The 27,544-nt window shown below is 44.2% G+C and overlaps 1 protein-coding gene across 5 annotated transcripts in view; it reads right to left on the minus strand.

The window, feature by feature from the left end:
- The window catches only part of LOC116974183 (protein NLRC3-like), a 33,602-nt gene extending 8,710 nt beyond the window's left edge, over window positions 1-24,892 (minus strand). The window contains exons 1-10 of one of the 5 annotated variants that reach the window (XM_033022392.1): window positions 20,978-21,428; window positions 19,579-19,719; window positions 15,177-15,234; window positions 14,131-14,478; window positions 11,983-12,135; window positions 11,779-11,808; window positions 6,695-8,408; window positions 4,698-4,784; window positions 4,435-4,602; window positions 3,264-3,421 (exon numbers count right to left, since the gene is read on the minus strand). In XM_033022392.1, the coding sequence (XP_032878283.1) occupies window positions 3,264-3,421; window positions 4,435-4,602; window positions 4,698-4,784; window positions 6,695-8,408; window positions 11,779-11,808; window positions 11,983-12,135; window positions 14,131-14,478; window positions 15,177-15,234; window positions 19,579-19,596 (2,734 nt within the window). In that variant the 5' untranslated portion in view covers window positions 19,597-19,719; window positions 20,978-21,428. Of the gene's footprint in view, window positions 1-2,961; window positions 3,422-4,434; window positions 4,603-4,697; window positions 4,785-6,694; window positions 8,409-11,778; window positions 11,809-11,982; window positions 12,136-14,130; window positions 14,479-15,176; window positions 15,235-19,578; window positions 19,720-20,977; window positions 21,434-24,603 lie in introns of those variants that run through there. The other 4 variants (XM_033022393.1, XM_033022388.1, XM_033022390.1 and 1 more) reach the window with 4 other exon arrangements.
- Window positions 24,893-27,544: the final 2,652 nt, after the last annotated feature.

Consider the following 27,544-nt stretch of genomic DNA (forward strand, 5'->3'; position numbering starts at 1 on the left):
AGCACAATTAGAACATGGAAACAAATAAAACAGAATCTAAAATTAAGAAACCTATCTCTCTCAATACCAATAGCCAATAACCCATCGTTTAAACCATCAATCATAGACAAATCATTTATACAATGGGAAAGAATGGGAATCAAAACGCTCGAAGATCTGTATGAAGTGGGAAAATTACTATCGTTTCAACAACTACAACTGAAATATAATTTGAAAAATAACCAATATTTTAAATATCTTCAAATTTGTGATTATTTGAAAAAATACACAAAAGACTATCATAATATGCCTTCCGACTTACTGGATGAAGCAATGAAGACAAAGGCGGAATCAGCTAACTTAATATCGTACTTATATAATATCATTTTAAACATAGAAATACCCACAACAGATGGAATTAGAAGAGACTGGGAACAAGAATTAGCTATAAAAATTTCAAAAGAGAGCTGGGATAATCATTTACTACAGGTGCATAAATGCTCGATCAATGTACGACATACGCTTATCCAATTCAAAACATTACATAGACTATATTATTCAAAAACTAAATTAAATAAAATCTTTCCTAATGTTTCACCAATCTGTGATAAATGTCTGTGTCAAGAAGCTACCATAGCGCACTCTTTTGTTTTTTGTACAAAAATCCAAAAATTCTGGCATGGAATATTTGATATTTTTTCAAAATTAATTAAAATAAAACTGGTACCAAAACCAGAATGGATCATTTTTGGGATATCGGAAGGTATCCCTGAATTAAACGTGTATCAGAAGAATTTACTCAATTACGGGCTAATAATGGGAAAAAAGCTCATACTTAAATTCTGGAAAAATGCGCCCACACCAACAATAAAAATGTGGACATCAAATATGTTTGAAACATTACATCTGGAAGAGATGAGATTCCTCTTAGCAGGTAAAGCAGACCAATTCCTAAAGACGTGGTCTACGTTTCTGGACCTATTACAATCATGAGGTGCAATAGTAATTTAAAAAATAAATAAATGGTATCAGGACCTGGCATTGGGAGATAAAACAACAAAAACAGACTTGGTTGGTAGTCTTTCTGCGGAGTTTAATGTTATAATAGAGCGACTGTCCTTACTTTCTTTTTCTTTCTTTTCTAGGGTCTACTTTCTTACTTTACTTCCTTCTCTAACTTCTTTTCTAAGGGGCTTTCTTTTCCCAACACTCTCTTGCACTTCACAACTCTTGCGCACCTTCTTTACTTTCCTTACTTCTATCTTTTTCTTAAAGCTTTAAAAAAAAAAAAAAATGAAGCGGTACAAAAAATGTATTAAGATATATGTGTTGTGTGTTATTGTAATTTACCGTACTTCTAATAAAAATAAAAAAATAAAAAAAATAAAAAACTTCAACCTTTTTGCACATGTTTTTCCCCTAACAGTTGACAGCACCACCTGTGGCATTTTCTGCTCCACTACACTTAATGTATATTTGCACAAGTCTTGTTCTTTAAAACTGCAAGCAAAATGAATGCCACATATTCTTTGTAGACTATCAACATTTACCTCCTGGTTGCAATGGAAACTTTCTCACCCGGGAAGTGCTCTAAGGTAGACTACGTGAATGTGAAGACATGTTTGGAAGCTTGTTTCTACTGGAAGAAGTGCTGAAGGCCACACTGATCCGGTAGGCGGTGCGACTCTCGTCTGCAGCGGCCTCTGCAGTCCGTCTGCGTTTTTATTATTTTATGTCTATGTTTCTATGTAGTTTTTGTTATTTTTGTTGGGGTATGTGTGTGGGGGGGGTGGGGGTGGTGTGGGGGGGTTGGGGGTAACTTTTAAATCTCTCCCTGCACGGGAGACCCGACCTTTTCTTTGTCGGGTCTCCGTTGTCGTTGGGGCTGCAACGAGGAGCGGCCTCCAACAGGAAGACCGGGGGCTCTGGTGCCGACTACTCACCTCACCGTCGCGGAGCTGGCCGAGTCCAGAGCGGTGGAGCTGTGGTGGACGCTGCTGCGACCCGACCCCCGGAGATTCGGAGGCTGCAACTGCGGGTTTGGCGGGCGGCACCGGGAGCCCGCGGGTCCCTGGAGGGAGACCGCTTTTCGGGGCTTCGCAGCGGCGACTTCTCCCGCCCGAGTTGCGGGGTTGAAGAGCACCTGGAGCGGGGCCTTACATCATCGCCCCGCGCGGCTTGGAATGGCGGCGGGTCTCTGCGAGCGCACGCCGGGGGCTCTAACATCAAGACCCGGTGTGCAGCCTTGCATCACCCGGCGTGGCTTTAATGGCCGCGGGACAATCGCCATCGCCCGCCGGGGGCTTTGACTTTGACTCTGACATCGGGGGGGGGGGGGAGTGCAGTGGAGAGAGAAGTTTTTTTGGCCTTCCATCACAGCAATGTGATGGATGTTTATGTAAATTATGTTGTGTCTTGGGTCTATTTGTTTGTAATGTATGGCTGCAGAAACGGAATTTCGTTTGAACCTCAAGGGGTCCAAATGACAATAAATTGAATTGTATTGTATTGTATTGTATGTCACTGCAAAGGCTCTCTGAGATAGGCAACATTACGTGGAATTACTGTCACTGGACACTGATGGGCTAGGCCCTGCATAATTAGCTCCCAAATAGTTGGGAAATTAAGAAAAGACGCATTGATAAAATACAACCACCGTAAAAAAATATATGGATGTTGGATATACGAAATATATAAAATAAATGAAAATGTTATATATTGCGTGCTGACAACCCAATATCTTATATTATGTTGTTTTCCCATTTTATGGGACCTCTTTATTTGAAAAATACTAGCAGAAATAATTCTGCCAGTATTTTAATTTTTCCTTCGTAGAGTATTCCTTCGAAGAGCTTTAATTTTTTTTGAGCATTTCCCAAACCAATTAACCTACAAACCTGTACATCTTTGGACCGTGGGAGTAAACCGAATCTTGGAGAAAACCCATGCAGGTCACGGGGAGAACGTACAAACTCCGTGTAGACAGAACTCCGGTGATACATTCGCTGTAAGGCAGCAACTCTACTGCTGCACCACCGTGACGTAGAAAAGAAACGTTTAAGGAAGTTGTTTCAGAGGAAGTGGTGCAGGGGTATGGAGCTGCAACACATTCTCCTTGTCTGGAATATCAATCATGGTGACTTTGTTCTTCTGAAGATATTTGTTAATATTTGCGTTTATCTTTCCTATCCTTACCCGGGTGTCTACATCAGGTATGGTACTCTCATCTCCCAGGTCTTTCAGAATGGATTTCAATATTTTGCACAGCCACTCTGTGGCGTAACTCTGCTCAAGGGAGGGAAGCATTTGAACATGACTTTCAACTCGGAGTAAGAGCTCTTCATCGTCTCTGATTTTAGTGATGATCTTTAGCCCTTGACACAGCTTTTCGACTTGTTGAATGTTTTTCTGTTCAACGTCATCAAGTTTGTTTGCACATAAACTGAAAGCAACAAGGCAATGAAAATTAGCGAATGCTTCAATCGTATTTAAATCAGGAATTAGAAAGTTAAATTCCAACCATCTCATTCACGTTGTCTTAATAATCATCAAATTCTACAATGAGGAAGTGGCCATTCAGCATCATGACTTTGCCGACCTATAGGGAGCTTTGTACTTGCTCACTCTTTCTACTCTTTCTCTAATCCATGCAAATGTTTCTTCTTCAAATATTATTATTCCTATTTGAAAATTTGAACACAAGTTCCCTTATATCCTAATTTCCTTTTACTCATCTAAACTATTTCCAAACCCACAACTCGTTTCTTTTATTTATTACTCAATTAAGAATGTGCCCAGTTCCTTCCGAAAGGCGTAATCTTTGCCAGCTAATCTTAGTACAAATGCTAATGGTGATTCAGCCACAGTCTTGAGTTAGAATGCTCTCTCAATCATTGCTCCTTTCCTGCCGCTCCTTCACACTGAAACAAAAACATATGGACATGTCTGGAACAGCAGTGTTCCTTGTGTGGTAGAGGGTCCCATGGAGACTGGGAAAGAAAAAAAGCCACATTTATACAAGGAAAGACACAAAATGTTGGAGTAACTCAGTTGGTCAGTCAGCATCCCTGGAGAACATGGATATATAATGTTACTAGTCGGGACCCTTCTTCAGTTTAATCAGTCTGAATTGATCAATCAGATCTAACTGATCAATCAGATTCATCAAACTTGCGGGTCGGGACACTTCTTCAGACTAATCGGTCTGAGCAAAGGGTCTTGTCCCAAAACGTCACCTATCCATGTTCTCCAGGAATGCTGCCCGACCCGCTGCATTACCCCAGCTTTTTGTGTCTTTCCCGGGAAAACTAGCATCTGCCGCTACTTGTTTCTACATGTTCACATTTACATAACACGTCTCAAACTCACCAACGCCAACACAATTGCACACAAACCAATCCGTGTGAGCATTTATCAAATATACTGCTTATGCTCTCACATCTACCAGCTACTTACAAGAGTTTATGGAGAGTTTTGTTGCATGTCAGGTACTGAGTCATGTTCTCTGTGCCTTCAACTGTGATCCCATTGTCATACAGGCGAAGGATTTTGAGACTTCTGTTTCGTGCCAGAGCTTTCCACAGAATCTGAGCTCCCGCCGAACCAAAAGAGTTTGTACCACACCTGAAAACGGAACCAAATGGCAAATGTCAGCGATTAGAAGCTCTATAGAAACTTGGAGAATTTTACAAGAGGATTTATGTGATGAAAAATCTCACGATAATGTCTCAATCCTGCACTTTGGGTCTTCAAGGACGGCACTCAAACTCTTTGCTGACTTTACAGTCAGTTTGTTGGAGCTAACCCTGGAAACACAAGACGTTGAAAACAATTAGAGATCAGAGTGCCTGGGGACAGAACACAATCCTCACAAACTGCTGCCTGCAAAGGTAGCTGCAAAATAAACAGTTGTGGCACTGCTGGGAGTGCAGAGTCTAACCTTGGTCTAACACGTGTGTCTGGGCAATGATTTTTGAATGATAGTGCAAATAGGGCTTTAAATGACATCAGGTAATTACATCATTTAAGAGATCCTTTGTTTCTGCTTGAGCACTTTCTAATACACAAAATCAATTCAACCTTGTTTATAATAATCAATGTTTGGATATTCGGATATACAAGAGACAGCAAACGCAGGAATCTGGAGCAAAAACAAACTGGTGGAGGAACTCAGCGGGTTAAGCAGCATCGGTGGCGGCAGACAGACAGTCGATGTTTGCGGTCGAGGATTTAGAGTATAAAATCAAGTCAAGTTTATTCGTCACATACACATACGAGATGTGCAGTGAAATGAAAAGTGGCAATGCTCGCGGACTTTGTGCAAAAAGACAAACAAACAAACAAACTACAGACAGAATGGAACAGAATCACATATTCTTTTACATATTGTGGGCGGAAGGAAAAAGTGAAAAAAACAGCAATTTTAAAAAAAGCAGTAGAGTGGTACAGTAAAAGAGGAAACAAGGAACTGTAGATGCCGATTTACACAAAAGAACACAAAATGCTGTAGTAACTCAGCAGGTCAGGCAGCATCTCTGGAAAACATAATAGATTATGTTTCATGTCAGGATTCTTCTTCAAACTAATGATCAGTCTGCAGTGGGGTCCTGAACTGAAACGTCAGCGATCCGTGTTCTCCAAAGATGCTGCCTGACCCGCTGAGTTGCCCCAGCACTTTGTGTCCTTAAGTAACAGGTGGGTCCAGATGAGGAATGCCGAGATGAACCTGTAGCTGAGGAGGTGATAATGGGTACAAAGGACTGTAGATTATAGAATCTGATAAGAAAGGATAATGGTGAGTGGAACCACATTAGGGTGGGATGGTGGGCAAAAGGGGAACAGTGGAGGGAATTGGGAAATCAAGTGGGTGTAATGTGCAAGTGATACACTGATGGAATCATTTGGGATGGGGTAGGGTGATTACAGAAACTGAGAGTAAGAGGGGTTGGGTTTGAAAAGAAGGGGCATATGAGACAAGTAAGTAAGTTAGTAAGTAAGTTTATTGGCCAAGTATTCACATACAAGGAATTAGCCTAGGTGCTCCGCCCACAAGTAACAACATGACATACAGTGACATACAGACAATCTAGGTGTATCAGGAGACAACAAATAGACAGAGGGGTTACGTGAATTTGATGTTCATACCATTAGGTTGTAGACCACCCAGGTGAGATAGGAGATGCTGTTCCTCTAGATTCATGAATACCTGTCCATTGACACTGCTGTGTTGGAAATGGGGTGGGGCAAGATTTACAGAAAGTTCAAACCCCTAACAGGTGTATTTGCAGATAAAGCAAACTGCCCCCAAGTCTTTTTATAGTGATCAATGCAAGTGTATTCATAAGAGCAACAACTAGAATGAATGAATAGAATTAAATCCCTGCCCTTGTGGTTATTACAATGCAGCTCTGTGACTCATCGCAGCTCTGTGGCTCTACAGGGCAACATTGGAGGAGGGTGGGGTTACCATAGAACAATGTAGTTGAGGGAGTTAATTGCACAAATTGTTTCCATTCTAGTCTTGAAGAGTAGTATCTCCATTTGTATATATTTCATTACAACTTTCAGGCACAAATATTAGCTGGGCTAGAATAAATCAGGACATGCAGGGCATAAAATGTGACAAAAATATAAAACATGTCGACAAACATTGTGCATGCAAGAAGGTAGATTTGTGCAACTGGAGCTTAATATTCTGTTGAAAATCATTACTCACAAAAGAGTTCTGCACTTGACTAGTATTTCTTGGAGCTGCTTTATTCCTTTATCACCAATGCTACAGAGCCTCAAATCCATCTCCTCCACGGTGGAATGATTGAGACAGTAGCACAAAGCACGCAGATCGAGTGGGCTCAGAGAAACGTTGTGAAAATCCACATGTTGGATGCAAGGAGATACTTCTGCCGTTACAGTGGCATCATTCAGTTCAAAGAGACAATGCATCAAATTCAGCAATTCTGCCTTCTTAATGTCTCGCTGAAGGCTGTTTTTGAACCATGTTGTGAGAGCTCTGGCTGTAGAAGGGGGGAGAGGAGTTGTATAGTTCCACAACTTGCCATCTCTTCCTGCGGTTAAGAAGCCAGTGAGAAACCTCAGAAAATTGTACAGTTTCTCTGTGTGGTCAGGTTGAAAAGATTGCAAATAAAATTGGCTCATTTGATTTAGTGGCCTTTTCCCAAAGCACCACAGATCCAGACACTTGACCAACTCTTCAGCTTCATTGTTGAGTAAAGTAGCGCAATATAAAGCTGCAAATTGTTCCTTCAGCACTGCATGGTGGAACTCAAAGACTCCTTGGCATTTACAGCCCAGCACAAGATTTGAGAGATATTTTGAAAGGATGTCTGGGTCTATTCCATAGGTCTTCAGATCAGTCACATTTATTTTAAGTTTCCCTGATAGCAGAGAGTTGAAGGATAGTTCTCCCAGTTTCAGGATGGTGTCTTTAAACAATTTATTCTCCTCTTCACTCTTATTCTCAGCGTCTGTTTCTGTACTCGTGCTGCAGTTAAACCGACTGTACAGCAACAATGTAAACACTTTGCTATTTGTCACTGGTTCATTTGCAGTCACTCGTTGAGAGCTGGTACACTTGTCCAAAATATTGCACAGAATGAAGCTGTTGAGGGGATTGGAAGCCAGACATTTGATGGTCGCATTTTCTGTAATGCGTTGAAACATTTCTTCCGCCTTTTGCTGCTCTCCACAAAACACCTCACAATATCTTTTCAGCTGATCATTGGTAAAGCCAGAGATAACAAAAAGCTGATCAAAGTACTTCTTGTTAAATTCTATCTGCTTGGTATTCCACCGGGAGGTAACCAACACCTGGGCTTCTCGAAGGAGGTTCTTGGATATTAGTTTGGAAACAAGAACACCTACTTCAGCCTCACTATCCAGGTTGAAATCACAGCCTGAAGGATTCCATTGCAACTGATGGGCGAATTCATCCAGCCCGTCCAAAATGATCAACACATCTTGAGGGTTCGAGAGGAGTTCGGTTAGGACTGATGACAAAGGTGTGCAATGCTTCTTCAGCAGATCCCGGAGAGATGTTTTTCCTTTAACCTCATTCAAGTCACGGAATCTGAGAACAAAGATGCACCTCAAGGGGTGGGTTGGTTGAGATGCCCACTCTTGCTCCATGCTGACAACAGTCCAACTCTTCCCTACTCCTGCATCACCTACCAGCAGGACTCGCTTTGAGAAGTTTTCTTCCCGAAGCAAAGTCAGCAGTTGTGAAATTTGTACTTCTTGTGAATTATTTGAGTCATCGCTCCTGATAAGATCACCATCTAGGTCTTGTTCCTTCGGGTTGGTAACGTTGATGGTTCTGGCAAGCGAATAGTTTGCGAATCGCCGTTGTGATAATGAACAACATAAATGCATTTTATCTTTCAAGATGTACTCTTTATAGTTCTGAATGACATCTGAAGGGAAAAAAACACATTTCTCAGAACGAGCAAGTATTTTATTATCATGGATTAACAAAATGTGAGAACTGTGAGCATCAGATATCCATCAAGTTGCTGATCCCCTTTAAGAGTTGTGTTATTAATAGTTTATTCTATTTTTCTAATTTCTTTCTTTCTTTATTTTCTTCTATCGATAAATATAAATAAACCAGACCAAGTGCAGACCCGTTGGGTCTGTTCCCCCAACGTGCGGTTGTGGGGGGGAGGCGGCATGCAGCGTCACACACACTAACTCCCCCCTCCCCCCCTCCCCCACACTCACACTAATGGAGGGGAGGAGGGGGGAGAGAGAGAGAGAGAGAGAGAGAGAGAGAGAGGGGGGGGGGAGAGGAGAGGGGGGGAGAGAGAGGGGGGGGGAGAGGAGAGGGGGGGAGAGGGTGGCGAAGAGAGGGTGGGGAGGGGAGAGGGTGGGGAGGGGAGAGGGGAGGGGGGGAGAGGGGAGGGGGGAAGAGGGGAGGGGGAAGAGGGGAGGGTGGGAGGTGGAGAGCGGGGAGGGAGAGGAGAGGGGGGGAGGAGGGGAGGAGAGGGGGGGAGAGGAGAGGGGGGGAGAGGAGAGGGGGGGGAGAGGAGAGGGAGGGGAGAGGGAGGGGGAGAGGAGAGGGAGGGGGAGAGGAGAGGAGAGGGGGGGAGAGGAGAGGGAGGGGGGAGAGGAGAGGGAGGGGGAGAGGAGAGGGAGGGGGGAGGGAGGAGAGGGAGGGGGGGAGAGGAGAGGGAGAGGGAGAGGAGAGGGAGGGGGGGAGAGGAGAGGGAGGGGGGAGGAGAGGGAGGGGGGGAGAGGAGAGGGAGAGGGAGAGGAGAGGGAGGGGGAGAGGAGAGGGAGGGGGAGAGGGGAGGGAGGGGGGAGAGGAGAAGGGGTGGAGAGGAGAGGGAGGGGGGAGAAGATGGGGGGGGAGAGGAGAGGGGTGGGGGAGAGGAGAGGGGGGGGAGAGGAGAGGGGGAGGAGAGGAGAGGGGGAGGAGAGGAGAGGGGGGGGAGAGGAGAGGGGGAAGAGGAGAGGGGGGGGAAGAGGAGAGGGGGGGAGGAGAGGAGTGGGGGGGAGAGGAGAGGGGGGGGAGAGGAGAGGAAGGGGGGGAGAGGAGAGGGAGGGGGGGGGGGGAAGAGAGGGTGCCTTTTTACTTCAACCCAAACAACCATTTGCAGGCAGTGCTTTTTTACCTCTAACCATATTTTCATTTTCAAACCAAATTAAGGGTACTCACAGTGCTGTAGACATTTGTCAGTGTCATTCAGAGCTCTGATTGAGGCACACCATTTGCAGAGACTGATTGAGGCACACCACTTGCAGAGACTGATTGAGGCACACCACTTCCTGGTTTTATAGTCCCTCCCCCTCCCTCCAGCAGGGGCAGCAGAGAGAATGGGGAATTTTGTAAAAACATTAATATCTCAGTCAATTTTCATCGACGGGAAACATCCTCGGCACACATGCGGCGGAGGGGGGCTCTGAGCGAGGTGGCCAAAAATGACGGCCGTAGGTGGCGGCGTACTCTCAGAAATCGCAGCACAGAAAGCCAAAACCGGTCAAGAACAGACTTTTAGTAATATAGAAGATAATTAGAGGCAATGTTAATAGGTAACCGATAAAGGGGGAGGATCCCAGCTACTTTGGTAACTGGGTCCCTGGATACCTGGATACTTAATATGTAACCGATAAACAAAGTCTGTACTGGTTTGGATTATGATATGCAGAGGCCTCTAATAAAAAATTAAAAAAAGAATTCTCACATCGCTTCAGGTTTAAATTGTCAGAGTTATGCAGCACAGAAACAGCCTCTTCAGCCCACCTTGTCCATGCCAATCATCAAGTAACCATATATACTATTCCATTTGCCAACTGTTGGTCAGTATGTCCTGTAGACCCAAGTATTAAAATCTTGCAGGTACACAAAATTGCTGGGGAAACTCAGCGGGTGCAGCAGCATCTATGGAGCGAAGGAAATAGGCGACGTTTCGGGCCGAAACCCTTCTTCAGACTGATGGGGGGTGGGGGAAAGAAAGAAGGAAAAGGGGAGGAGGAGGAGGAGCCCGAGGGCGGGCGGATGGGAGGAGACAGCTAGAGGGTTAAGGAAGGGGAGGAGACAGCAAGGGCTAGCCAAATTGGAAGAATTCTATGTTAATGCCATAAGGACGCAAGGTCCCCAGACGGAATATGAGGTGCTGTTCCTCCAATTTCCGCTGTTGCTCACTCTGGCAATGGAGGAGACCCAGGACAGAGAGGTCGGATTGGGAATGGGAGGGGGAGTTGAAGTGCTGAGCCACCGGGAGGTCAGGTAGGTTATTGCGGACTGAGCGGAGGTGTTCGGCGAAACGATCGCCCAACCTACGATTAAAATCTTGCAGATTTTCCATTCGTCATGGTCACCAGCTTTTGGTTGGCACTTTGTTACACAATTCAAAATATCCATATTATGAAAATATTTCACATAATACAATCTGATACAGTTTGAAGGTGAACCTTGGATTCCTGGGGATGATGCAGAATGACGATCCTCCTGCCAGATAATACTCAATGGCTAGATTATGGTCTTCCAGCATGCAACTCCATTGTAGAATAGATCCATGATTTGGAGGGCAGCAAAACGGAATGAGAAACAAGGGACTATCCTTGCACCCAACACTACAGTACCATTCAGGGCATACTGGTGGGACTCTACGTTGGTCACCGTATGATTACACCAAACCAAGGGGTGAGGGACACTGATTGAACCAATGGTGTCAAGGTTCACTATGAGGCTGTACAGAGAGGAGTAGGGCAAGCAGTGGAGTTTGCTGGCACAGTGATTAACATCTACTGGCTTGGACCATTGATCAAGTGACATCGGCCTAAATCCCACCACTGCAGCTGTGGAATTGAAGATTCAAACAATCTCAGTAATGGTGATGAGGAAGTGACAAGACTGCCGTAAAATTCCATCTGCATCAATAATTTAAGTTATCTGCCATTCTAGCCTGATGTGGCTTAAAAAGTCAAACAGCTGCTGAATGAGCTGTGAGACTGGATGGGCTTCCTGAAAAGAATAAAATTAATTTCTTGTTAAGATACTTTGCTCAAACATGTCTGGACATGTCTCGAAGGGCCGAATGGCCTACTCCTGCACATATTTTCTATGTTTCTATATATTTTGTATGTTCTTTGTTTCAACATTCATAATTATTTAATTGTTTTATTCATTCAACGACCACATTCTAAAAACAATTATTTCACACCCTTCTGAAGATTCATTCCATGGCAGATTCCAGTAGTGGACAAGGAGACCACTTCTACTATTGTGGGCAGAAACTACTGCATAACTTAAGAAAATCTCAATAAAGGTTGGTTCTTTACCTTTTATATTGTCTTCCAGTAAATGAATCACTAAAAAGAAATAGAATAAACCACATGTTAGAGTATGTTCCTCTCAAAGGATGTCATATACACTGTGGCTGAAAGTGCCTAGAAATCCATTCCCAATGGAGTGTTCTGAACACATTCTCGAATAGGTATTCAGTTTGTGTGATTAATGGCCAAAATCTTAAACAATTTACTCACTCTCTTCAATATCAGGTTTCTTCTTGTTTTTCACTTTCCAAAACAAAATTCCAACTGCAATTAAAATGACAAGTAGCAATGGAACTACGAGTACAAGCTTTTTCCTTTCTGAAGCTGGATCGGGGCCACCGGATGTATTATTCTCCGATATATCTACGATGTTCAGAACACAAAAGAGCAAATGGTTAGTGTTCAATTAAGAATTGAGCTAAACCACACTTTCAAATCAAGATATATTATAATGTAATTAATTTTATAATTCGCATTTGGGAACAGGATTGTGAAAATCTGATGGACCCTTTTTTATTGCAAGTGTAATAGTAGTGTAAGTCTTCTATTTTGAATACAACTTTTTATAAGCAACAAGTGCTCACACGATACAAACCTGTCACAAATGGACCATGACCATAATCTCCAGATCAACAGTGCAGCTATGTGCGTTCACATGGGCTAAGCTATGCCTGTCTTTTTTGTGGGATATAGGAAGCTGTCACTGTTTTGGGAGCAACTCTGGCACACCCCTCAACTCATCTTCTAGTACATCGACGATTATATCAGTGCTGCTTCCTGCACTCAGGCACAACTCAAATGCCTTCCTTTTTGTTTCCAATTTACAGCATCTGACACTCCCCTTCTCCTTCTGGATCTCTGTCATCAGTTCAGGGCTTAGTCTAGCGACAAACTGATATTGCAGTCTGAACAGAAAGGTCTCGATCTGAAACGTCATCTATTCCTTTTCTCCAGAGATGCTGCCCGACCCACTGAGTTGATCCAGCTTTTTGTGTCGATCATTGGTTTAAACCAGCATCTGCAGTTCCTTCCTACACAACAGTTCCCTGGACCCAGTTGTCTCTCCGTTCAATGGATCATCTTTGCCAATTCCAGCAGCTCCAACAAGACTTGACCACCAAACATATATTTTCTTCTGTGCAGGAAAGAACTGCAGATGTTGGTTTAAATCAAAGGTAGACACAAAATGCTGGAGTAACTCAGCAGGGCAGGCAGCATCTCTGGAGAGAAGGAATGGGTGACGTTTCGGGTCGAGACCCTTCTTCAGACTGCTTTCCTCTCCTCCCTTTTCAGCATTTTGAAGAAAGTTTGAGTGCAGGCAGAGGGCAGTTATTTTAACCTGACATCATGTTTGGCGTGGACATTGCAGGCCGAATGTCCTGTTCCTGTGCTGCACTGTTTTACATTCTATGTATTTCCCTGGTCTTCTGTATTGATCAATCGCTCCCAAGATTGGGAAACTATCTCATGCAACCGCAGAAGTTGCAAAACCTGCCTTTTCATCTCTTCCCTTCCCACTGTCCAGGGATACAGACTTCCCAGATGAGGCACTTATTCACTTGCACTTCCAATCCTATCACCAGAGATAGCAAAACACAAATCGGATGGTCTCTTTGCTTTCATAGGCCAGGGCAATGACTGCAAGAGTTGGAACATCATGTTGGAGCTGTACTAAACACTGCTTACACAGCATTTGGAATACTGAGTGCAGTTCCAGTTGTCACGTTACAGGAAGTGTTATTGTAAAAGCATTCACAAGATATTCAGCACATGTCGCCCAGAATAGTGGACTGTAATTATAATGAGAAAATGGAAAGGCTGGTTTTTCACTCACTGGAATGCCAGACAACAGGGTATTCTGCCTCTACCAGTTTAAATTGGATATCAATGGGATATAGTCAGAGTCTTTATCCGCAGGGAGCCAGAACTAGAAGGCACTAGTTTAATGGGGATGCAAGTTGTGACAGATGCTGGAATCTTGATCAAAATACAAAATGCAGGAGAAACTCGACATCCACGGAGGGAAATGGACAGATAAGATTGCGGGTCGAGACAAAGACCAGGTTCAAGGTGGGAGGGGAGACTTTTAAAAGAGATCTGATGCGAAGGTTTTCATACAGGATGATAATATCTGGGATGAGCTTCCAGAGGAGGTAGTAGAAAGTGATACTATGACAATGTTTGAAAGACATTTGGAAAGGTACTTGGATGGGAAAGACGCTGGTCTAATGCAGACAAATGGGATTTGCAGAGAATGGCATTGGCATGAGACGGCCAAAAGATTCCCTTTCTGTGCTTTACAATTCTATGAAATTTTAACAACAAAACATCGATCTATCTGTCACAAGATGCACTCACCATTTAATTTTAGTTCCACCTCGTTCTCAATGTGTGGCATTCCATCGTCCACAGTTACAAAACAAGTGTAGTTTCCCACATCCGATAACACCATTCTTTCCAATTTCAGGCTCGCATTCCCTTTGCAGAATTCGGTGATAAATAGTTGAGTGCGGCCCAGGAATGCTTTGTCGTGATACTCCGGATGGATTGTTCCAGAATAGAAACTGTAAACCACGGCGAGACTGTCTGTCCGCTGCCATGTGATGATGAGATTTTTCAGATTGAAGTTGGATGACGCATGGAAGGCGCTGGGCAGCAGGATGTCTCTATTCAACATCCCATAGGATCGAGAGAAAGACCCTTCAGCTGGGAAAATAGAGGAAATGAAATTGATGCGTTAACTTGCAGATAAAGTTGGAGTCATCTACCTCCAAACTTCCTGTGCTCCAACAGAGTTCAGTTTAGTTTATTGTCACATGTACCGAGGCACAGTGAAATACTTTTGTTGCGTGCTATCCAGTCAATAGAAAGACAATACATGATAACAATTGAGCCAGACAGTGTACAGTTTATTTACAGTGTATTACAGTGCAGGACAAGGGAATAATGTTTAGTGCAAGGTAAAGTCAGCAAAGTCCGAACAAGGAAAGTCTGAGTCACCAAAGAGGTAGATAGTAGTTCAGCACTGCTCTCTGGCTGTGGTATGCTATAGTTTCCAGCATGCCACAAATCCAATCCACTGACATGTTTCCACATCTTCTGACTCTATCACACTTTACAAGATATTACTTTAATTACAAAATGAAATGAAGGGAAAAAGGATTGAAATTAAGGTAAAAGCAGGAGAATAATGTCACCTCAATAGGCAAATAAGCAATGAAAGAAAAATTGTGTGAGAATCTTTGTTATATTGTTGAGCAAAGGGTTTACTCTTCAATCTTAAATTAGGCAATGAATAAAACAGAAAACTTAATTGCCTCTAAGATCAGATTCATAACTTGTGAGAAGCAGCCAGTTAGTGGATGACAAATGTACACAATCTCCCCATTGAGATGAACACTCACCCAAGCTAGGGAACAGCAACAATGACAACAGCATCTTTCTCAACGTACAATCCATTGCCTTGAAGATTAAAAATAGAACAAGTTATTTTATTGAGCATCTTCTCCAAATCTTCAGGAACAGTGCCTCGGGAGCGATGGATAACAAACCAAGTTGATGCGAAATTTCATCAGAAGACTGCTCTAAAGAAATAATAAATGGTCCACATCCTCCAGGGTCACAGGGTTGACCTTTATTGTCAGAGGGCACTGCTGTTGACATGGCTGGGCTAACACTGGACCCTTGACCTGTGGATTGTGATCCTAAGACCGATGATCTCATGTGCTTCAGTGCATGTCAATACTCAATGACTTGCATGAGCCAATACCACATGGTAGGCTGCTCTGGAAGGTTAAATCACATGGGATCCATGGAGAGATAGTTGAATGGATAGAAAATTAGCTTCTTGGAAGGAGCAGAGGGTGATGGTGGAAGGCTGCTTCTTGGACTGGAGGTCTGTGACTAGTAGTGTGCCTCAGGGTTCGGTGCTGGACCCATTACTATTTGATATCCATTTCAATGATTTGCATGAGTATATACATGCAGTGGCGGACTGGGTCTAAAAATATTGGTTGCCAGGAGACAAAGGGGGCCCACTTGATATAGGGGGCCCACTTCATCAGGGGCCCACTTGCCATCGGGCAAGTTGACACCCTGGCCAGTCTGTCACTGTGTACATGGCAAGATTAACAAATTTGCAGATGATACAAAAGTGGGTGATATTGCAGATAGTGAAGATGGTTGTCAATAATTGCAGCAGGACCTTGATCAGTTGGCCTGGTGGGCTCAGAAATGGTTGATGGAATTTAATACAGAAAAAAATCAGTTGTTGCATTTTGGAAAGTTTAATACAGGTAAGACCTACAGGGTGAATGGTCAGGCTCTGTGAATTGCTGTAGAGCAGAGGGATCTATGTGCAGGTACATCATTCCTTGAAAGTAGCATCAAGGTGGTCAAAAAGGCTTTTGGAAAATTGGCCTTCATCAGTCATAGTATTAAGTATAGAACCTGGGAGATCATATTGCAATTATACAAGATGTCAGTGAGACCACATTTAGAGGATTGCATTCAGTCCTGGGCACCGTGTTATAGAAAATATGTTTAGTTGGAAAGGGTGCAGGGAAGATTTACAAGAATGTGGCCAGGACTCGAGAATCTGAGCTGTTGGGAGAGATTGAGCAGTCAGGGACTCAATTACCTGGAGAGCAGGATGACGAGGAGTGATCTTATAGAGGTGTATAAAATCATGAGAGGAATATATCAGGTGGACACACAGAGTTTCTAGCCCAGGGTGGGGGAAATCGTGAATCAAAGGTCATAGTTTTAAGGTGAAGGGGAAAAGATTTTATAGGAATCTGAGGGATAACATTTTCAGGCAAGGGGTGCTGGGTGTATGCAACAAACAGCTGGAGGAGATAGTAGAGGCAGGGATTATAGCAATGTTTAAGGAGCAATTAGACTGGTATGTGGATAGGACCGGTTAGAGGGATATGGGCCAAACAAACGCAGGCAAGTTAGACTAATCTAGCTGGGACATGTTGTGACATGGGCAGGTTGGGCCCATTTGCACACCATATGACTATAATTCTGGTGTATTAAGAGTAACTCAGTGGGTCAGGCAGCATTGGTGACATTTCAGGTTGGGATCCTTCTTCAGACTAACCAGTTATCCATGTTCTCCAGAGATGCGCTCAATCTGCTAAATTACTCCATCATAAGGTCATGTGATTAGGCCATTCTGCCTATAGGGTGATTTCACGAAAGGTCACTGGAGCGTAAATCCCCACTCACGTTACCGAAAATTTTAACTGGGGGACAAGCGTCACTTCCGGTACATGTTAGTGGATGGGAAAACACGCACTTTCACACCCGTTAAAAACATCGAAAACGGCCAGGTTTTGAGCTGCAATTTACGGAGCCGGTCGGGGTGACCGTGAGGAACAGCTACCTGAATTTACAGTCCAAAAAAAAGATAGAAACTAAGGTAAATACAAGAGCGAGCTGAAGGTGTAAAAAAGGCGGAAGTGCTAGCGGACTTTTTTCTTGGAGATTTAAAGATCCAAAATATCGGGAATTATCGCGTTTGCTCGCTGCATTTCATCAAAAGTGGCATTATTGACTTTTTATCTTTATTCATTTGTTAGATGAAAAGTATTAAAAGTTAGAAACCCGTCAGTAAAATTGCAAAATCGCCCATGGTTCTCGGGTGGGTTTTAACATGCAAAATGAAAACGCTTCTGAAGCTCCATTTACCATTTAAATAATCGTAAACTATCAATGCGTTTTGAAATCAATTTTACTGAGATGCAAGCTAAGGAATGGGATAATTGTCAGCTGTTGAACAAAAGCAGGACATTTTATTATTTGCCAAAATATATTTCTCAATGTTTCTTGTTTAAAGCCTGCACAATCACCCAAACTACTTATTTATTTATTTATCATCTAATAACAGACAAGCCTGCAGCATGGAATGATGTCAACAATCCTGATTGGGCACCCACTGTGAGCAGGATAGACAATGTGCACAAGAACGCCATGCACGTGCAACAAGAAGAGTATTAACGCAGATTTGGTTGCAGCTCAAGCATCTATAGCTCTGCAAGTTGATGGCGTTCTTGTGCACATTGTCTATCCTGCTCACAGTGGGTGCCGAATCAGGATTGTTGACATCATTCCATGCTGCAGGCTTGTCTGTTATTAGATGATAAATAAATAAATAAGTAGTTTGGGTGATTGTGCAGGCTTTAAACAAGAAACATTGAGAAATATATTTTGGCAGATAATAAAATGTCCTGCTTTTGTCCAACAGCTGACAATTATCCCATTCCTTAGCTTGCATCTCAGTAAAATTGATTTCAAAACGCATTGATAGTTTACGATTATTTAAATGGTAAATGGAGCTTCAGAAGCGTTTTCATTTTGCATGTTAAAACCCACCCGAGAACCATGGGCGATTTTGCAATTTTACTGACGGGTTTCTAACTTTTAATACTTTTCATCTAACAAATGAATAAAGATAAAAAGTCAATAATGCCACTTTTGATGAAATGCAGCGAGCAAACGCGATAATTCCCGATATTTTGGATCTTTAAATCTCCAAGAAAAAAGTCCGCTAGCACTTCCGCCTTTTTTACACCTTCAGCTAGCTCTTGTATTTACCTTAGTTTCTATCTTTTTTTTGGACTGTAAATTCAGGTAGCTGTTCCTCACGGTCACCCCGACCGGCACCGTAAATTGCAGCTCAAAACCTGGCCGTTTTCGATGTTTTTAACGGGTGTGAAAGTGCGTGTTTTCCCATCCACTAACATGTACCGGAAGTGACGCTTGTCCCCCAGTTAAAATTTTCGGTCACGTGAGTGTGGATTTACGCTCCAGTGACCTTTCGTGAAATCACCCTATAAAGTCTACTCCACCATGGCTGATCTATCTCTCCCTCCGAACCTCAATCTCCTGCCTTCTCCCCATAACCCTTGACACCCGTACTAATCAGGTATCTATCTTTGTGTCAAGATCATTAATGCAAGATCACTCTTTCTCTTTTTTTGTAAATCAGTATCTGCAGTTCCTTATGTCTCAACGACTTAATCTTGAAACACAAGCACACAGAGCCGTCACTTGCTCACTGTCGCTCAGAGTGTGTGTGTGGGGGGGGGGGGGAGGAGGTGGTTGGTATCTTATTGGTCCCGTCCATTAGCTCCACCTCTTGGCAATTGCATACCAATTCCGAGAAATATATATATATATAAATGTGTTCTGGTAAACAACACGCCTCACGGAAGTGCCAGTGCTGGTTGCTTTCACACTTTACCCTACATATCTCAATTCTCCCTCTCCCCTGACTCAATCTGAAGAAGTGTCTCGACCACAAAAGTCACCCATTCCTTCTCCCCAGAGATGCTACCTGTCCCGCTGAGTTACCCCAGCATTTTGTGTCATACCTCACTGAACACCAGGCTGGTCCGCGGTGGGATCCTTTGCCTTCTATTTTATTTTTAGGGTCTCTGGCGCTGTGAGGCAGCAACTCTATCGCTGCGCCACTGTGTCGACCAGATTGTTTCATTACATTGCGACCCTTCTTCACTTCCCTGCGCCCTTCTTTCACCCCCCCCCCCCCCCCCCCACCCCCCCCCGCTCCCCTCTCTGCCCGGTTTCCCTCTCCCTCCCCCACCGCTTTACTTCCCTCCCCCCCCCCCCCCCCCCCCCCCCCCACATCCCCGCTCACGTCCACGTCCCTCTCTTGCTTTACCCCCCTCCCCCGCCAACCCTCCTCGTTCTGGAACTTGAAATGTTCGGGGCGCGAATGCGAAGGTGAACCCAACAGCGAACTATCGGCGTTAAAGCAAGATGATCCAAACACAAACTCACAAAGTATTTTGATCGCATTTATCCTCTCCCTTTGGGTTGTCCGGAGCCTGGTGTCGTCTTATTAAATCAGCTCGACTACATCTTTCATTCGCGGCAGGGGACTGTCCGGAGACGAACCCGAAAGACGCTCAACGACTCCACCTGTTTATTAGTGTTATAAATGAACAAAAGGCTGGGGTCAGGCAGCTTCTCTGGAGAACATAGATAGGCGACGTTTTGTTTCGGGACCCTTCTTAAGATTCGTTTATCCATGTTCTCCAGAAATGCTGCATGACCCGCTGAGTTACTCCAAAACTATGTGTCTCTTTCTCCAGCATCTGCAGTTCCTTGTCTTTTCTTGCTTTTCTTGTCTGACTACTTTCAAACGGCCTAACACTCAAACATTTTTATAAAATGCGACTCATTTACCAATATCTGCAGTGGTCGGCGGATCATAGGGTCACACATGCTGTACCAATCCCTGAACACTGTACTAAGTCGTTAACTCCAAAGATCCTATAGCGGAGCTATAAGATCTTTGGTTAACTCGCTCTCATTGCGGTAGTTTATTGTGTGCGGGCATTTGAAAACAACATTGTTTGCGGTCCGTTTGCAGTCAGACATTTTGCTGCCCCGCCTATAGAAAGTGGCGGGGAAGAGCAGGACTCAACCTTGTGTGGAGCCCGAGGTCGCAAGAGAGGATTAAACATGTTTATTTGTATTCGCCATATTAGTTGATACGTTTTGTGAGGACGTATCAGACAATGCCCTATGCTGTAAATGGTGGTACAACCAATACTGAGGAACAAAGGGACCTAGAGGTCACATTTCACAATCACCAACGGCAGCAGCACAGGTGTTGACACAAGGAACTGCAGATGCTGTTTTTACAAAGCAAAATACACAAACTTCTGGAGCAACTCATCGGGTCGCGCAGTTTGTAACGTGTTCTGGTGAACAACACGGCCTCGCTAAACACCAGTCTGTGGAATCTGTTGCCTATTACTATATAGTTTCATCGCGTCCCTCTTTCCCCACTCGCTCCTCATCCTCCCCTCTGTCCTTCTCCCCATGTACCACCTTCTCCCCATGTACCACCCCCTCCCCATGCCCCGTCCCCGCTTCCCCCTCCCCGCTTCCCCCTCCCCATGCCCCGTCCCCGCTGTCCCGTCCCCTTTCCCTCCCTGCCCATTGCCGCCCGTCCCGCGCAACTCTTCCTCCCCAAACTCTTACCCCTCGTCCCCTCGCCCCGCTCCCCCCTTTGCTCCGTCACCCGCTCACCCTCCTCGCCCTTGAACCTGAAATGTTCGAGCCGTGAATGTGAAACCAACAGCGAACTATCAGTTTCCTGTCACGTCAACCGAAACGCACTCACTAATTGTGTTCAAAAGGGAACTGCAGATGCTGCATCCGCACTCACTAATTATTCGGTTTGCATTTGTCCTCTCCTTTTGGGTTGCCAGGACACTAAAACCCTCATTTGAAAAATCGCGGTCATCTCTACAGCGTTGGATACGTTTTCGCAACAGCAGGACGCGGTGCAAAGTAATTAAAGGAAACCAGGAAACAAACTGCTATAAGATCTTTGCACACAACGGCAAATATGCGACTCGCCCACTTGTTTTTCTCTGACGAATTTCAAAAGTCCTGATCCGCCACATTTCATAAAATGCGTCTCATAGACAATTTCTGCAACGGTTGAGGCAGCCTTTTTCCGGGCACTCGGATCACACGCTGCACTATGCCCCGACAATGCTGCACTAAGTTCTTAACTCGGTCTCATTGAGACAGTTCACTGTTCGGGCAGTTTCCGTGGAGCACAATCGAGACCAGTGTGTAGCCATTAGCGTGGACTTGGCCATTTCTCATCTGTATTCACCATGTTAGGGGATGCGTTTTGAGAGACGGGGAAGGCCAAACTCGGTAAAATGTAGAACTCCGCAAGTACAGAGGGACAGACGGACTTCAGTGCGCATATGAAAGGATCCCCAACTGTAACAACACAAGTAGATACATTATAGACACAAGGAGCTGTACATGTTGGTTTACAAAAAGTGACACAAAGTGCTGGAGTAATTCCGCGGCTCAGGCAGCATCTCTGGAGAAGGTGGAAAGACCACACTCTGGTCAGGACCCTTCTTCAAGTCGAATAACTAAAATTGTCCAGCAAGCACTTTGGATACTAGTTTTCATTCGCTTTGTAAGGGTAGAAAGGGTACCGTACAACTATTTAGAAGTTCGTAAGTTCATAAGTTATAGAAGCAGAATTAGGCCATTTGACTCATCGAGTCTACTTCGCCACTCAATGCTGGCTAATCTATCACTTTCAATTCCATTCTCCAACCTTCTCCCTGTAATCTTTGACACCCTTATGCCAATTTCTGTTTTAAAATACCCAATGACAGCCTCCATAGCCGTCTGTAACAATGAATTCCAGATTCACCACCCTCTGACTAAAGATATTGATTTTTATTCTAAGGTCTGGTCCCAGACTCCCCCATTAGTGGAACTATCCTGTCCACATCCATTCTATGCAGGCATATCTTTGCTTTTCACTATTCAGTAAGTTTCAATTAGGCCCCTCCCTCATCCTTATAAACTCAAGCAAATACAGGCCCAGTGTCGTCAATCGCTCATCACATGTTAATCCATTCATCCCCAAGATCATTCTCGTAAACCTCCTCTGGACCCTCTCCAATGCCAGCACATCCCTCTGCCAATACGAGGCCCAAAACCGCTCACAATATTCCAAATGCGGTATGAGCAGTGCCTTATAAACCCTCAGCATTCCCATCCTTGTTTTTATATTCTAGTTCTCTCCAAATAAATGCTAACATTGCATTTGCCTTCCTTACTAACAATTTAACTTGCAAATTAACCCTTTGGGAATCGTGCACCAGCACTTCCAAGTCCCTTTAAACGTCCAATTTCTGAATCCCCATTTAGAAAATAATCTACACCTTCATTCCTACTACCAAAGTGCGTGTCCGCACACTTTGCTACACTGTATTCCATCTGCCACTTCTTTGCCCGCTGTCCCAACCTGTCTTAGGTCCTTCTGCAAACTCCCTGCTTCCTCAATACTACCTACTCCTCCACCTATCTTTGTATCATCCACAAACATGGCCACAGCCATCAAATCCATCATCCAAATTATTTGATTGATTCGTTGAAAAAAAACCCCAGCATCAAGTACTTTGTCGCAACTCCATGCTGACCTTCAATCGCCCATTCACACCAGTTCTAACTCATCACATTTCCTCATCCACTCCCTACACAAGAAGGGTAATATACAGAGCCCCATTAACCTTATTGTAATAGGGAGGTTGCACGAAAGGTCACTGGGTCATAGGGCTCGACGCACGGAGCCGCTAAATCCAACTGGAAGACATCCCGGTATGTGTTATTATATAAATACTTCCGGTATGTGTTATTAATGCTAGAAACGCGTACTTTCCTACCTGTTAAAAACCGCCAAAATGTTGAATTTTTGCGCTGAAACAAATTGTGGGAGTCGGGGTAAGTGTGAGAGACATGTACCCAACTTCAGAATTCCAAACGTGAAGCGAAATGAAGGTATAGAGAAGCGAGAACTGAAGGGACAACAGCAGCTAAAGTGCTTGGTAAACATTGAAAATATTGGGAATTATCGCTTTTGCTCACTGCATTTCATCAAGTAAGGCATTATTTGTGTTTTTTCTTGATTCCTTTGGTATCTAAAAATTCTCAGAAGTGATAAATCTGGCTGCAAATTTTTCTTCAGATGCGTTTTCATTTTGTATGTAAAAACCCACGAGAGCCATGGGCGATTAAAAAAAATTACAGCCAGATTTATCACTTCTGAAACTTTTTAGATGCCAAAGGAATCAAGAAAAAACACAAATAATGCCTTACCGTTGATGAAATGCAGTGAGCAAACGGCCAATGTTCGCCAAGCACTCTGGCTGTTGTTGTCCCTTCAGCTCTCGTTTTTATCTACCGTCATTTCTCCTCACTTTTGGAATTCTGAAGTATGCTAAATGTCTCTCACGCTTATCCCGATAAACATAATTATTTACAGCGCAAAAATTGACAATTTCAGCGGGTTTTAACGGGCCCGCTACGCTGGAAATAATGGCAAGTGCCTACCTGCAGTACATCGCGTGTAATCCATTTGGAGTAGCGTAGCAACAGTACGGGTCATGGGTCGTGACCCGACTGCCGTGAAACCTCCCTATATGTCAGTCGATAGTCTGTCCCCTGTTATGAAGACAGATCAAGAAATGGGGAGAGATAGAATTTGGGGGCAGAGAGGTATCAGAGACTATTTTTCACCCCTCTTCCCTAAAACTCGTGCACATCCAACACGAGGATAGTTCCCCTGATCTTCACAACCACCCCACCAGTCTCTGCATCCAACACGTCTTTCTCCGACATTTCCATCACCTTCAACATGATCCCACCACCACTCACATCTTCCCATCTCCACTTCTTTTTGCCTTCCACAGAACCGCTTCCTTCGCATCTCCTTGCTTCACTCATCCCTTCCCTCCCAATCCACTCCATTCCCAGGTATTTGCACCTACATTCACAGGCGATCCAACCTCGTCTCCATCCAGGCACCCAGCAATGCTTCCAAGTAAGACAGTGGTTCACGTGCGCCTTCTCTAATCTCATCATCTGCATCTGGTGTTCCTAACGTGGCCTCCTGCATATTGCCAAGAGCAAGCCCAGAATCGATGACCATTTTGCCGAACACTAGCGCTTGGACAGCAAAGGCCTACTGGATCTCCCGGTGTCTCACCATTTTAACCCCTCCCTCCCCCTCACCTCTTCCCATTCCCACACTGACCTTTCTTTCCTAGGCCTCCACCATTGCCAGAGCGAGGCCACATACAAACTGAAGGGACAACACCTCATATTCTGCTTGGATAACTTACAACCCAGTGGTATGCGCATTTAAATCTCCAATTTTAGGTAACCCCTATAAACCACCGCCACCCTCCTACCCCTCCTTTTCTACCACGCTTTTTAAAAAAAAAACCATCGCCAGAGTCTCCCCATCACCTGCCACACTGCGTCCAGCGTCTCCTCGCTCCCTGCTTTCTTTTACCCCCATTTCAATCCGCCTGAAGAAGAGTCCTGACTGAAAAGTCACACATCCACGTTCTCCAGAGTTACCGCCCGACTCGCCGAGTTTCTCCGGCACTTTGAGTCTGTTTTGTCAGCCACAGTGTGCAGTTCCTTGCGTTTCAATGAATTTGTTTTGAAACACAAGCACACAGAAACATTATAAGCAAGAGGTGGAGCCTATGGACGTATCCTATTGGTCCCGTTCGTAGTCTCCACCTCTTGTATCACTCTGCTGAGAAACATATACTCTGGTAAACAACACACGTTACTGAACACCAGGCTGATGCGCGATAAAATCTGTTGCGCCCTTCCCGTCCGTCATCTCTTCCTCGTCAACCCTTGTGCCCGCCCCGCGCAACTCCCCCTCTCCCTCCCCCTTATGCCCCGCTTACACTACCCCCCTTATTTCTCGCCAACCCTCCCCGCCCATGAACTTGAAACGTCGAGGCGGTGAATGTGAAGGCGGGATCAACAGTGAGACACAAAATGCCGGAGTAACTCAGTGGGACAGGCAGCATTTCTGGATAGAAGGAACGGGAGACGTTTCGGGTCGATACCCTTCTTCAGACCGTCAGGTCACCCATTCCTTCTCTCCAGAGATGCTGCCTGTCCCGCTGAGTTACTGCAGCATTTTGTGTCTATCTTCGATTTAAACTAGCATCTGCAGTTCCTTCCAACACCGTGATCTATCAGCTTTTATCCACGGTGATCTAAATACACACGTTATTTTAATCGAATTGAGCCTCTCCCCCTTGGTTTGTTCGGACACTAAAACTCCCTGAAACAGAAATAACTCGGCCATCTCCACAAAGTTAAACACTTTTTCGTTTACAGCAGGACGCTGTGCAAAATAAATAAATAGCTAATTTTGAGTGCGCAATGGCAACACGGAAGCAGTTCTGCGGATCCACCCTCTTTCACATTTAAGAAAATAGAACTCATGGATAATTTCTGCAACGACTGAGGTAGCATTTTACCGGGTACTTGGGTCACACGCCGCACCGTGCCCTGAAAACGGTGTACTTAGTTGTTAACCCGGTCACATTACGGTAGAGTTCATTGTGTCCGGGCAGTTTCAGTTAGGGCCCCGTCGAGACCAGTGTGCCCGACGTGAGGATGTGGACGTTTCACATCCGCATTCACCATGTTAGGGGACATGTCTTATGTTTTAGGAGGACTGATAAGGCCATACACAGTAAATGGTAAGTATTGAGGAACAGACGGGCTTCAATGCCCATATCTAAGGATCCCCAACTATAACAACACATGTAGATAAATTGTTGCCACAAGGAACTAGTTTACAAAAAGAGGCATAAAGTGCTTCAGTAACCCAGCGGGTCAGACACTATTTCTGGAGAACATGGGAAGACGACGTCTCGGGTCAGGCGCCATCTTCAGCCAAATAGAAGAATTAAATAAATTATCAAACATGAACATTGGATACTTGTTTTCATTAACTCTGCAAGTGCAGAAAGTTTATGGCACAACTATTTGATTGAAAGAAAGAGCATTAAAACAGGCCCTTTATCCCACCAACCGCCTATTCAAGCCAGATCAATGTTATTCCACTTCCTCATCAACTCCCTACACGAAGGGCGATTTGCAAAGGCTAATTAACCTAATTGTTTGTAGTGGACATTAGTCCGTAGTCTGTCCCCTGTGATGGAGACAGAGAGATCAAAAAAGGGGAGAGAGGTTTCAGAGATAGTCTCTGATAACCCCCTGCTCTGATCTCTGACACAAAGCTAGACTTCCCCTGATCCTCACCACCACCCATTCAACACATCATCCTCCAACATTTCCATCACCTCCAACATGATCCCACCACCAGTCACATCCACCCAGTCTTTCTTTAGGCACATTTATTCACTTTAGAATCTCCTGTATTAATCAGCTCTTCATTTAAACTTGGTTTCAAAGTAAAGGAATAAACTGAAGCCATGGTTTGGAAAAGCAGAAGTTCTCCAGGGGAAATTGCTTCTCTTGATCTTTGCTGTAAAACTGAACAAAGGCTGAAGGTTTATTTGCTACTCCTGACTTCTATGCTTGTGGATTGCAATGCAGAATAGTAAGATTAAATGAGAACTTACCAGTTTGAAGTTTGATCTTTATTTTATGAGGAGTTACGTCGAGGGACTACGTGAAGAAGGCCGTCCAGGCGCACGCGCGTCAAACTTCAAAGCAGCGGTGTGAAATCACAGATGATATATACCGAAGCCTAATAGTAAGCTACGTGATACAAACTTAACTTACCTTTGATCTTTATTAGGGTGGGAGCAGAGGGCACGTAGTCCCTCGACGTAACTCCTCATAAAATATAGATCAAACTTCAAACTGGTAAGTTCTCGTTTAATCTTATTATTTTACTTCGGAGTCACGTGAGTGACTACGTGAAGATTTTAAAGCTTCTGTGATTTCAGGCTGTAGATTCAATTCCGGCGTATCACTGCATTTAGATTGACTCTATGAGTGAAAAACAGTCAATAACATGCAACCATAACATTTGTTAATCAGTTAATGGTTTGTTTTATGATAAACATTATGTCCCATTTTAATCACTGGGAACATTTAATACTGAATCCAAACTGTACCACCAATTACACCAGGGTCTGCAATCTCTTTGTGGTAATATTTGTAAACATCCTTTCATTTGACCATCCTGCGGCCGTGAGGATATGGTCTATTGGAACGTCCAAATCCTTGGCCGCCGATGTTGCCACCGCCCTGGTGGAATAAGATTAAAACATTTTAAGTATCAATTCCTGAATCCAATAGCATCTTATTCAACCAACTTGAAATTGTTTGTGTTGTCACTTTTTTGTGTGGTTATTTATGGTTGATAAATAATGCGGATTCTACACCTCTAAGGTGCTTG

Source organism: Amblyraja radiata, chromosome 6, assembly GCF_010909765.2.
Source record: "Amblyraja radiata isolate CabotCenter1 chromosome 6, sAmbRad1.1.pri, whole genome shotgun sequence".
Taxonomy (NCBI): domain Eukaryota; kingdom Metazoa; phylum Chordata; class Chondrichthyes; order Rajiformes; family Rajidae; genus Amblyraja; species Amblyraja radiata.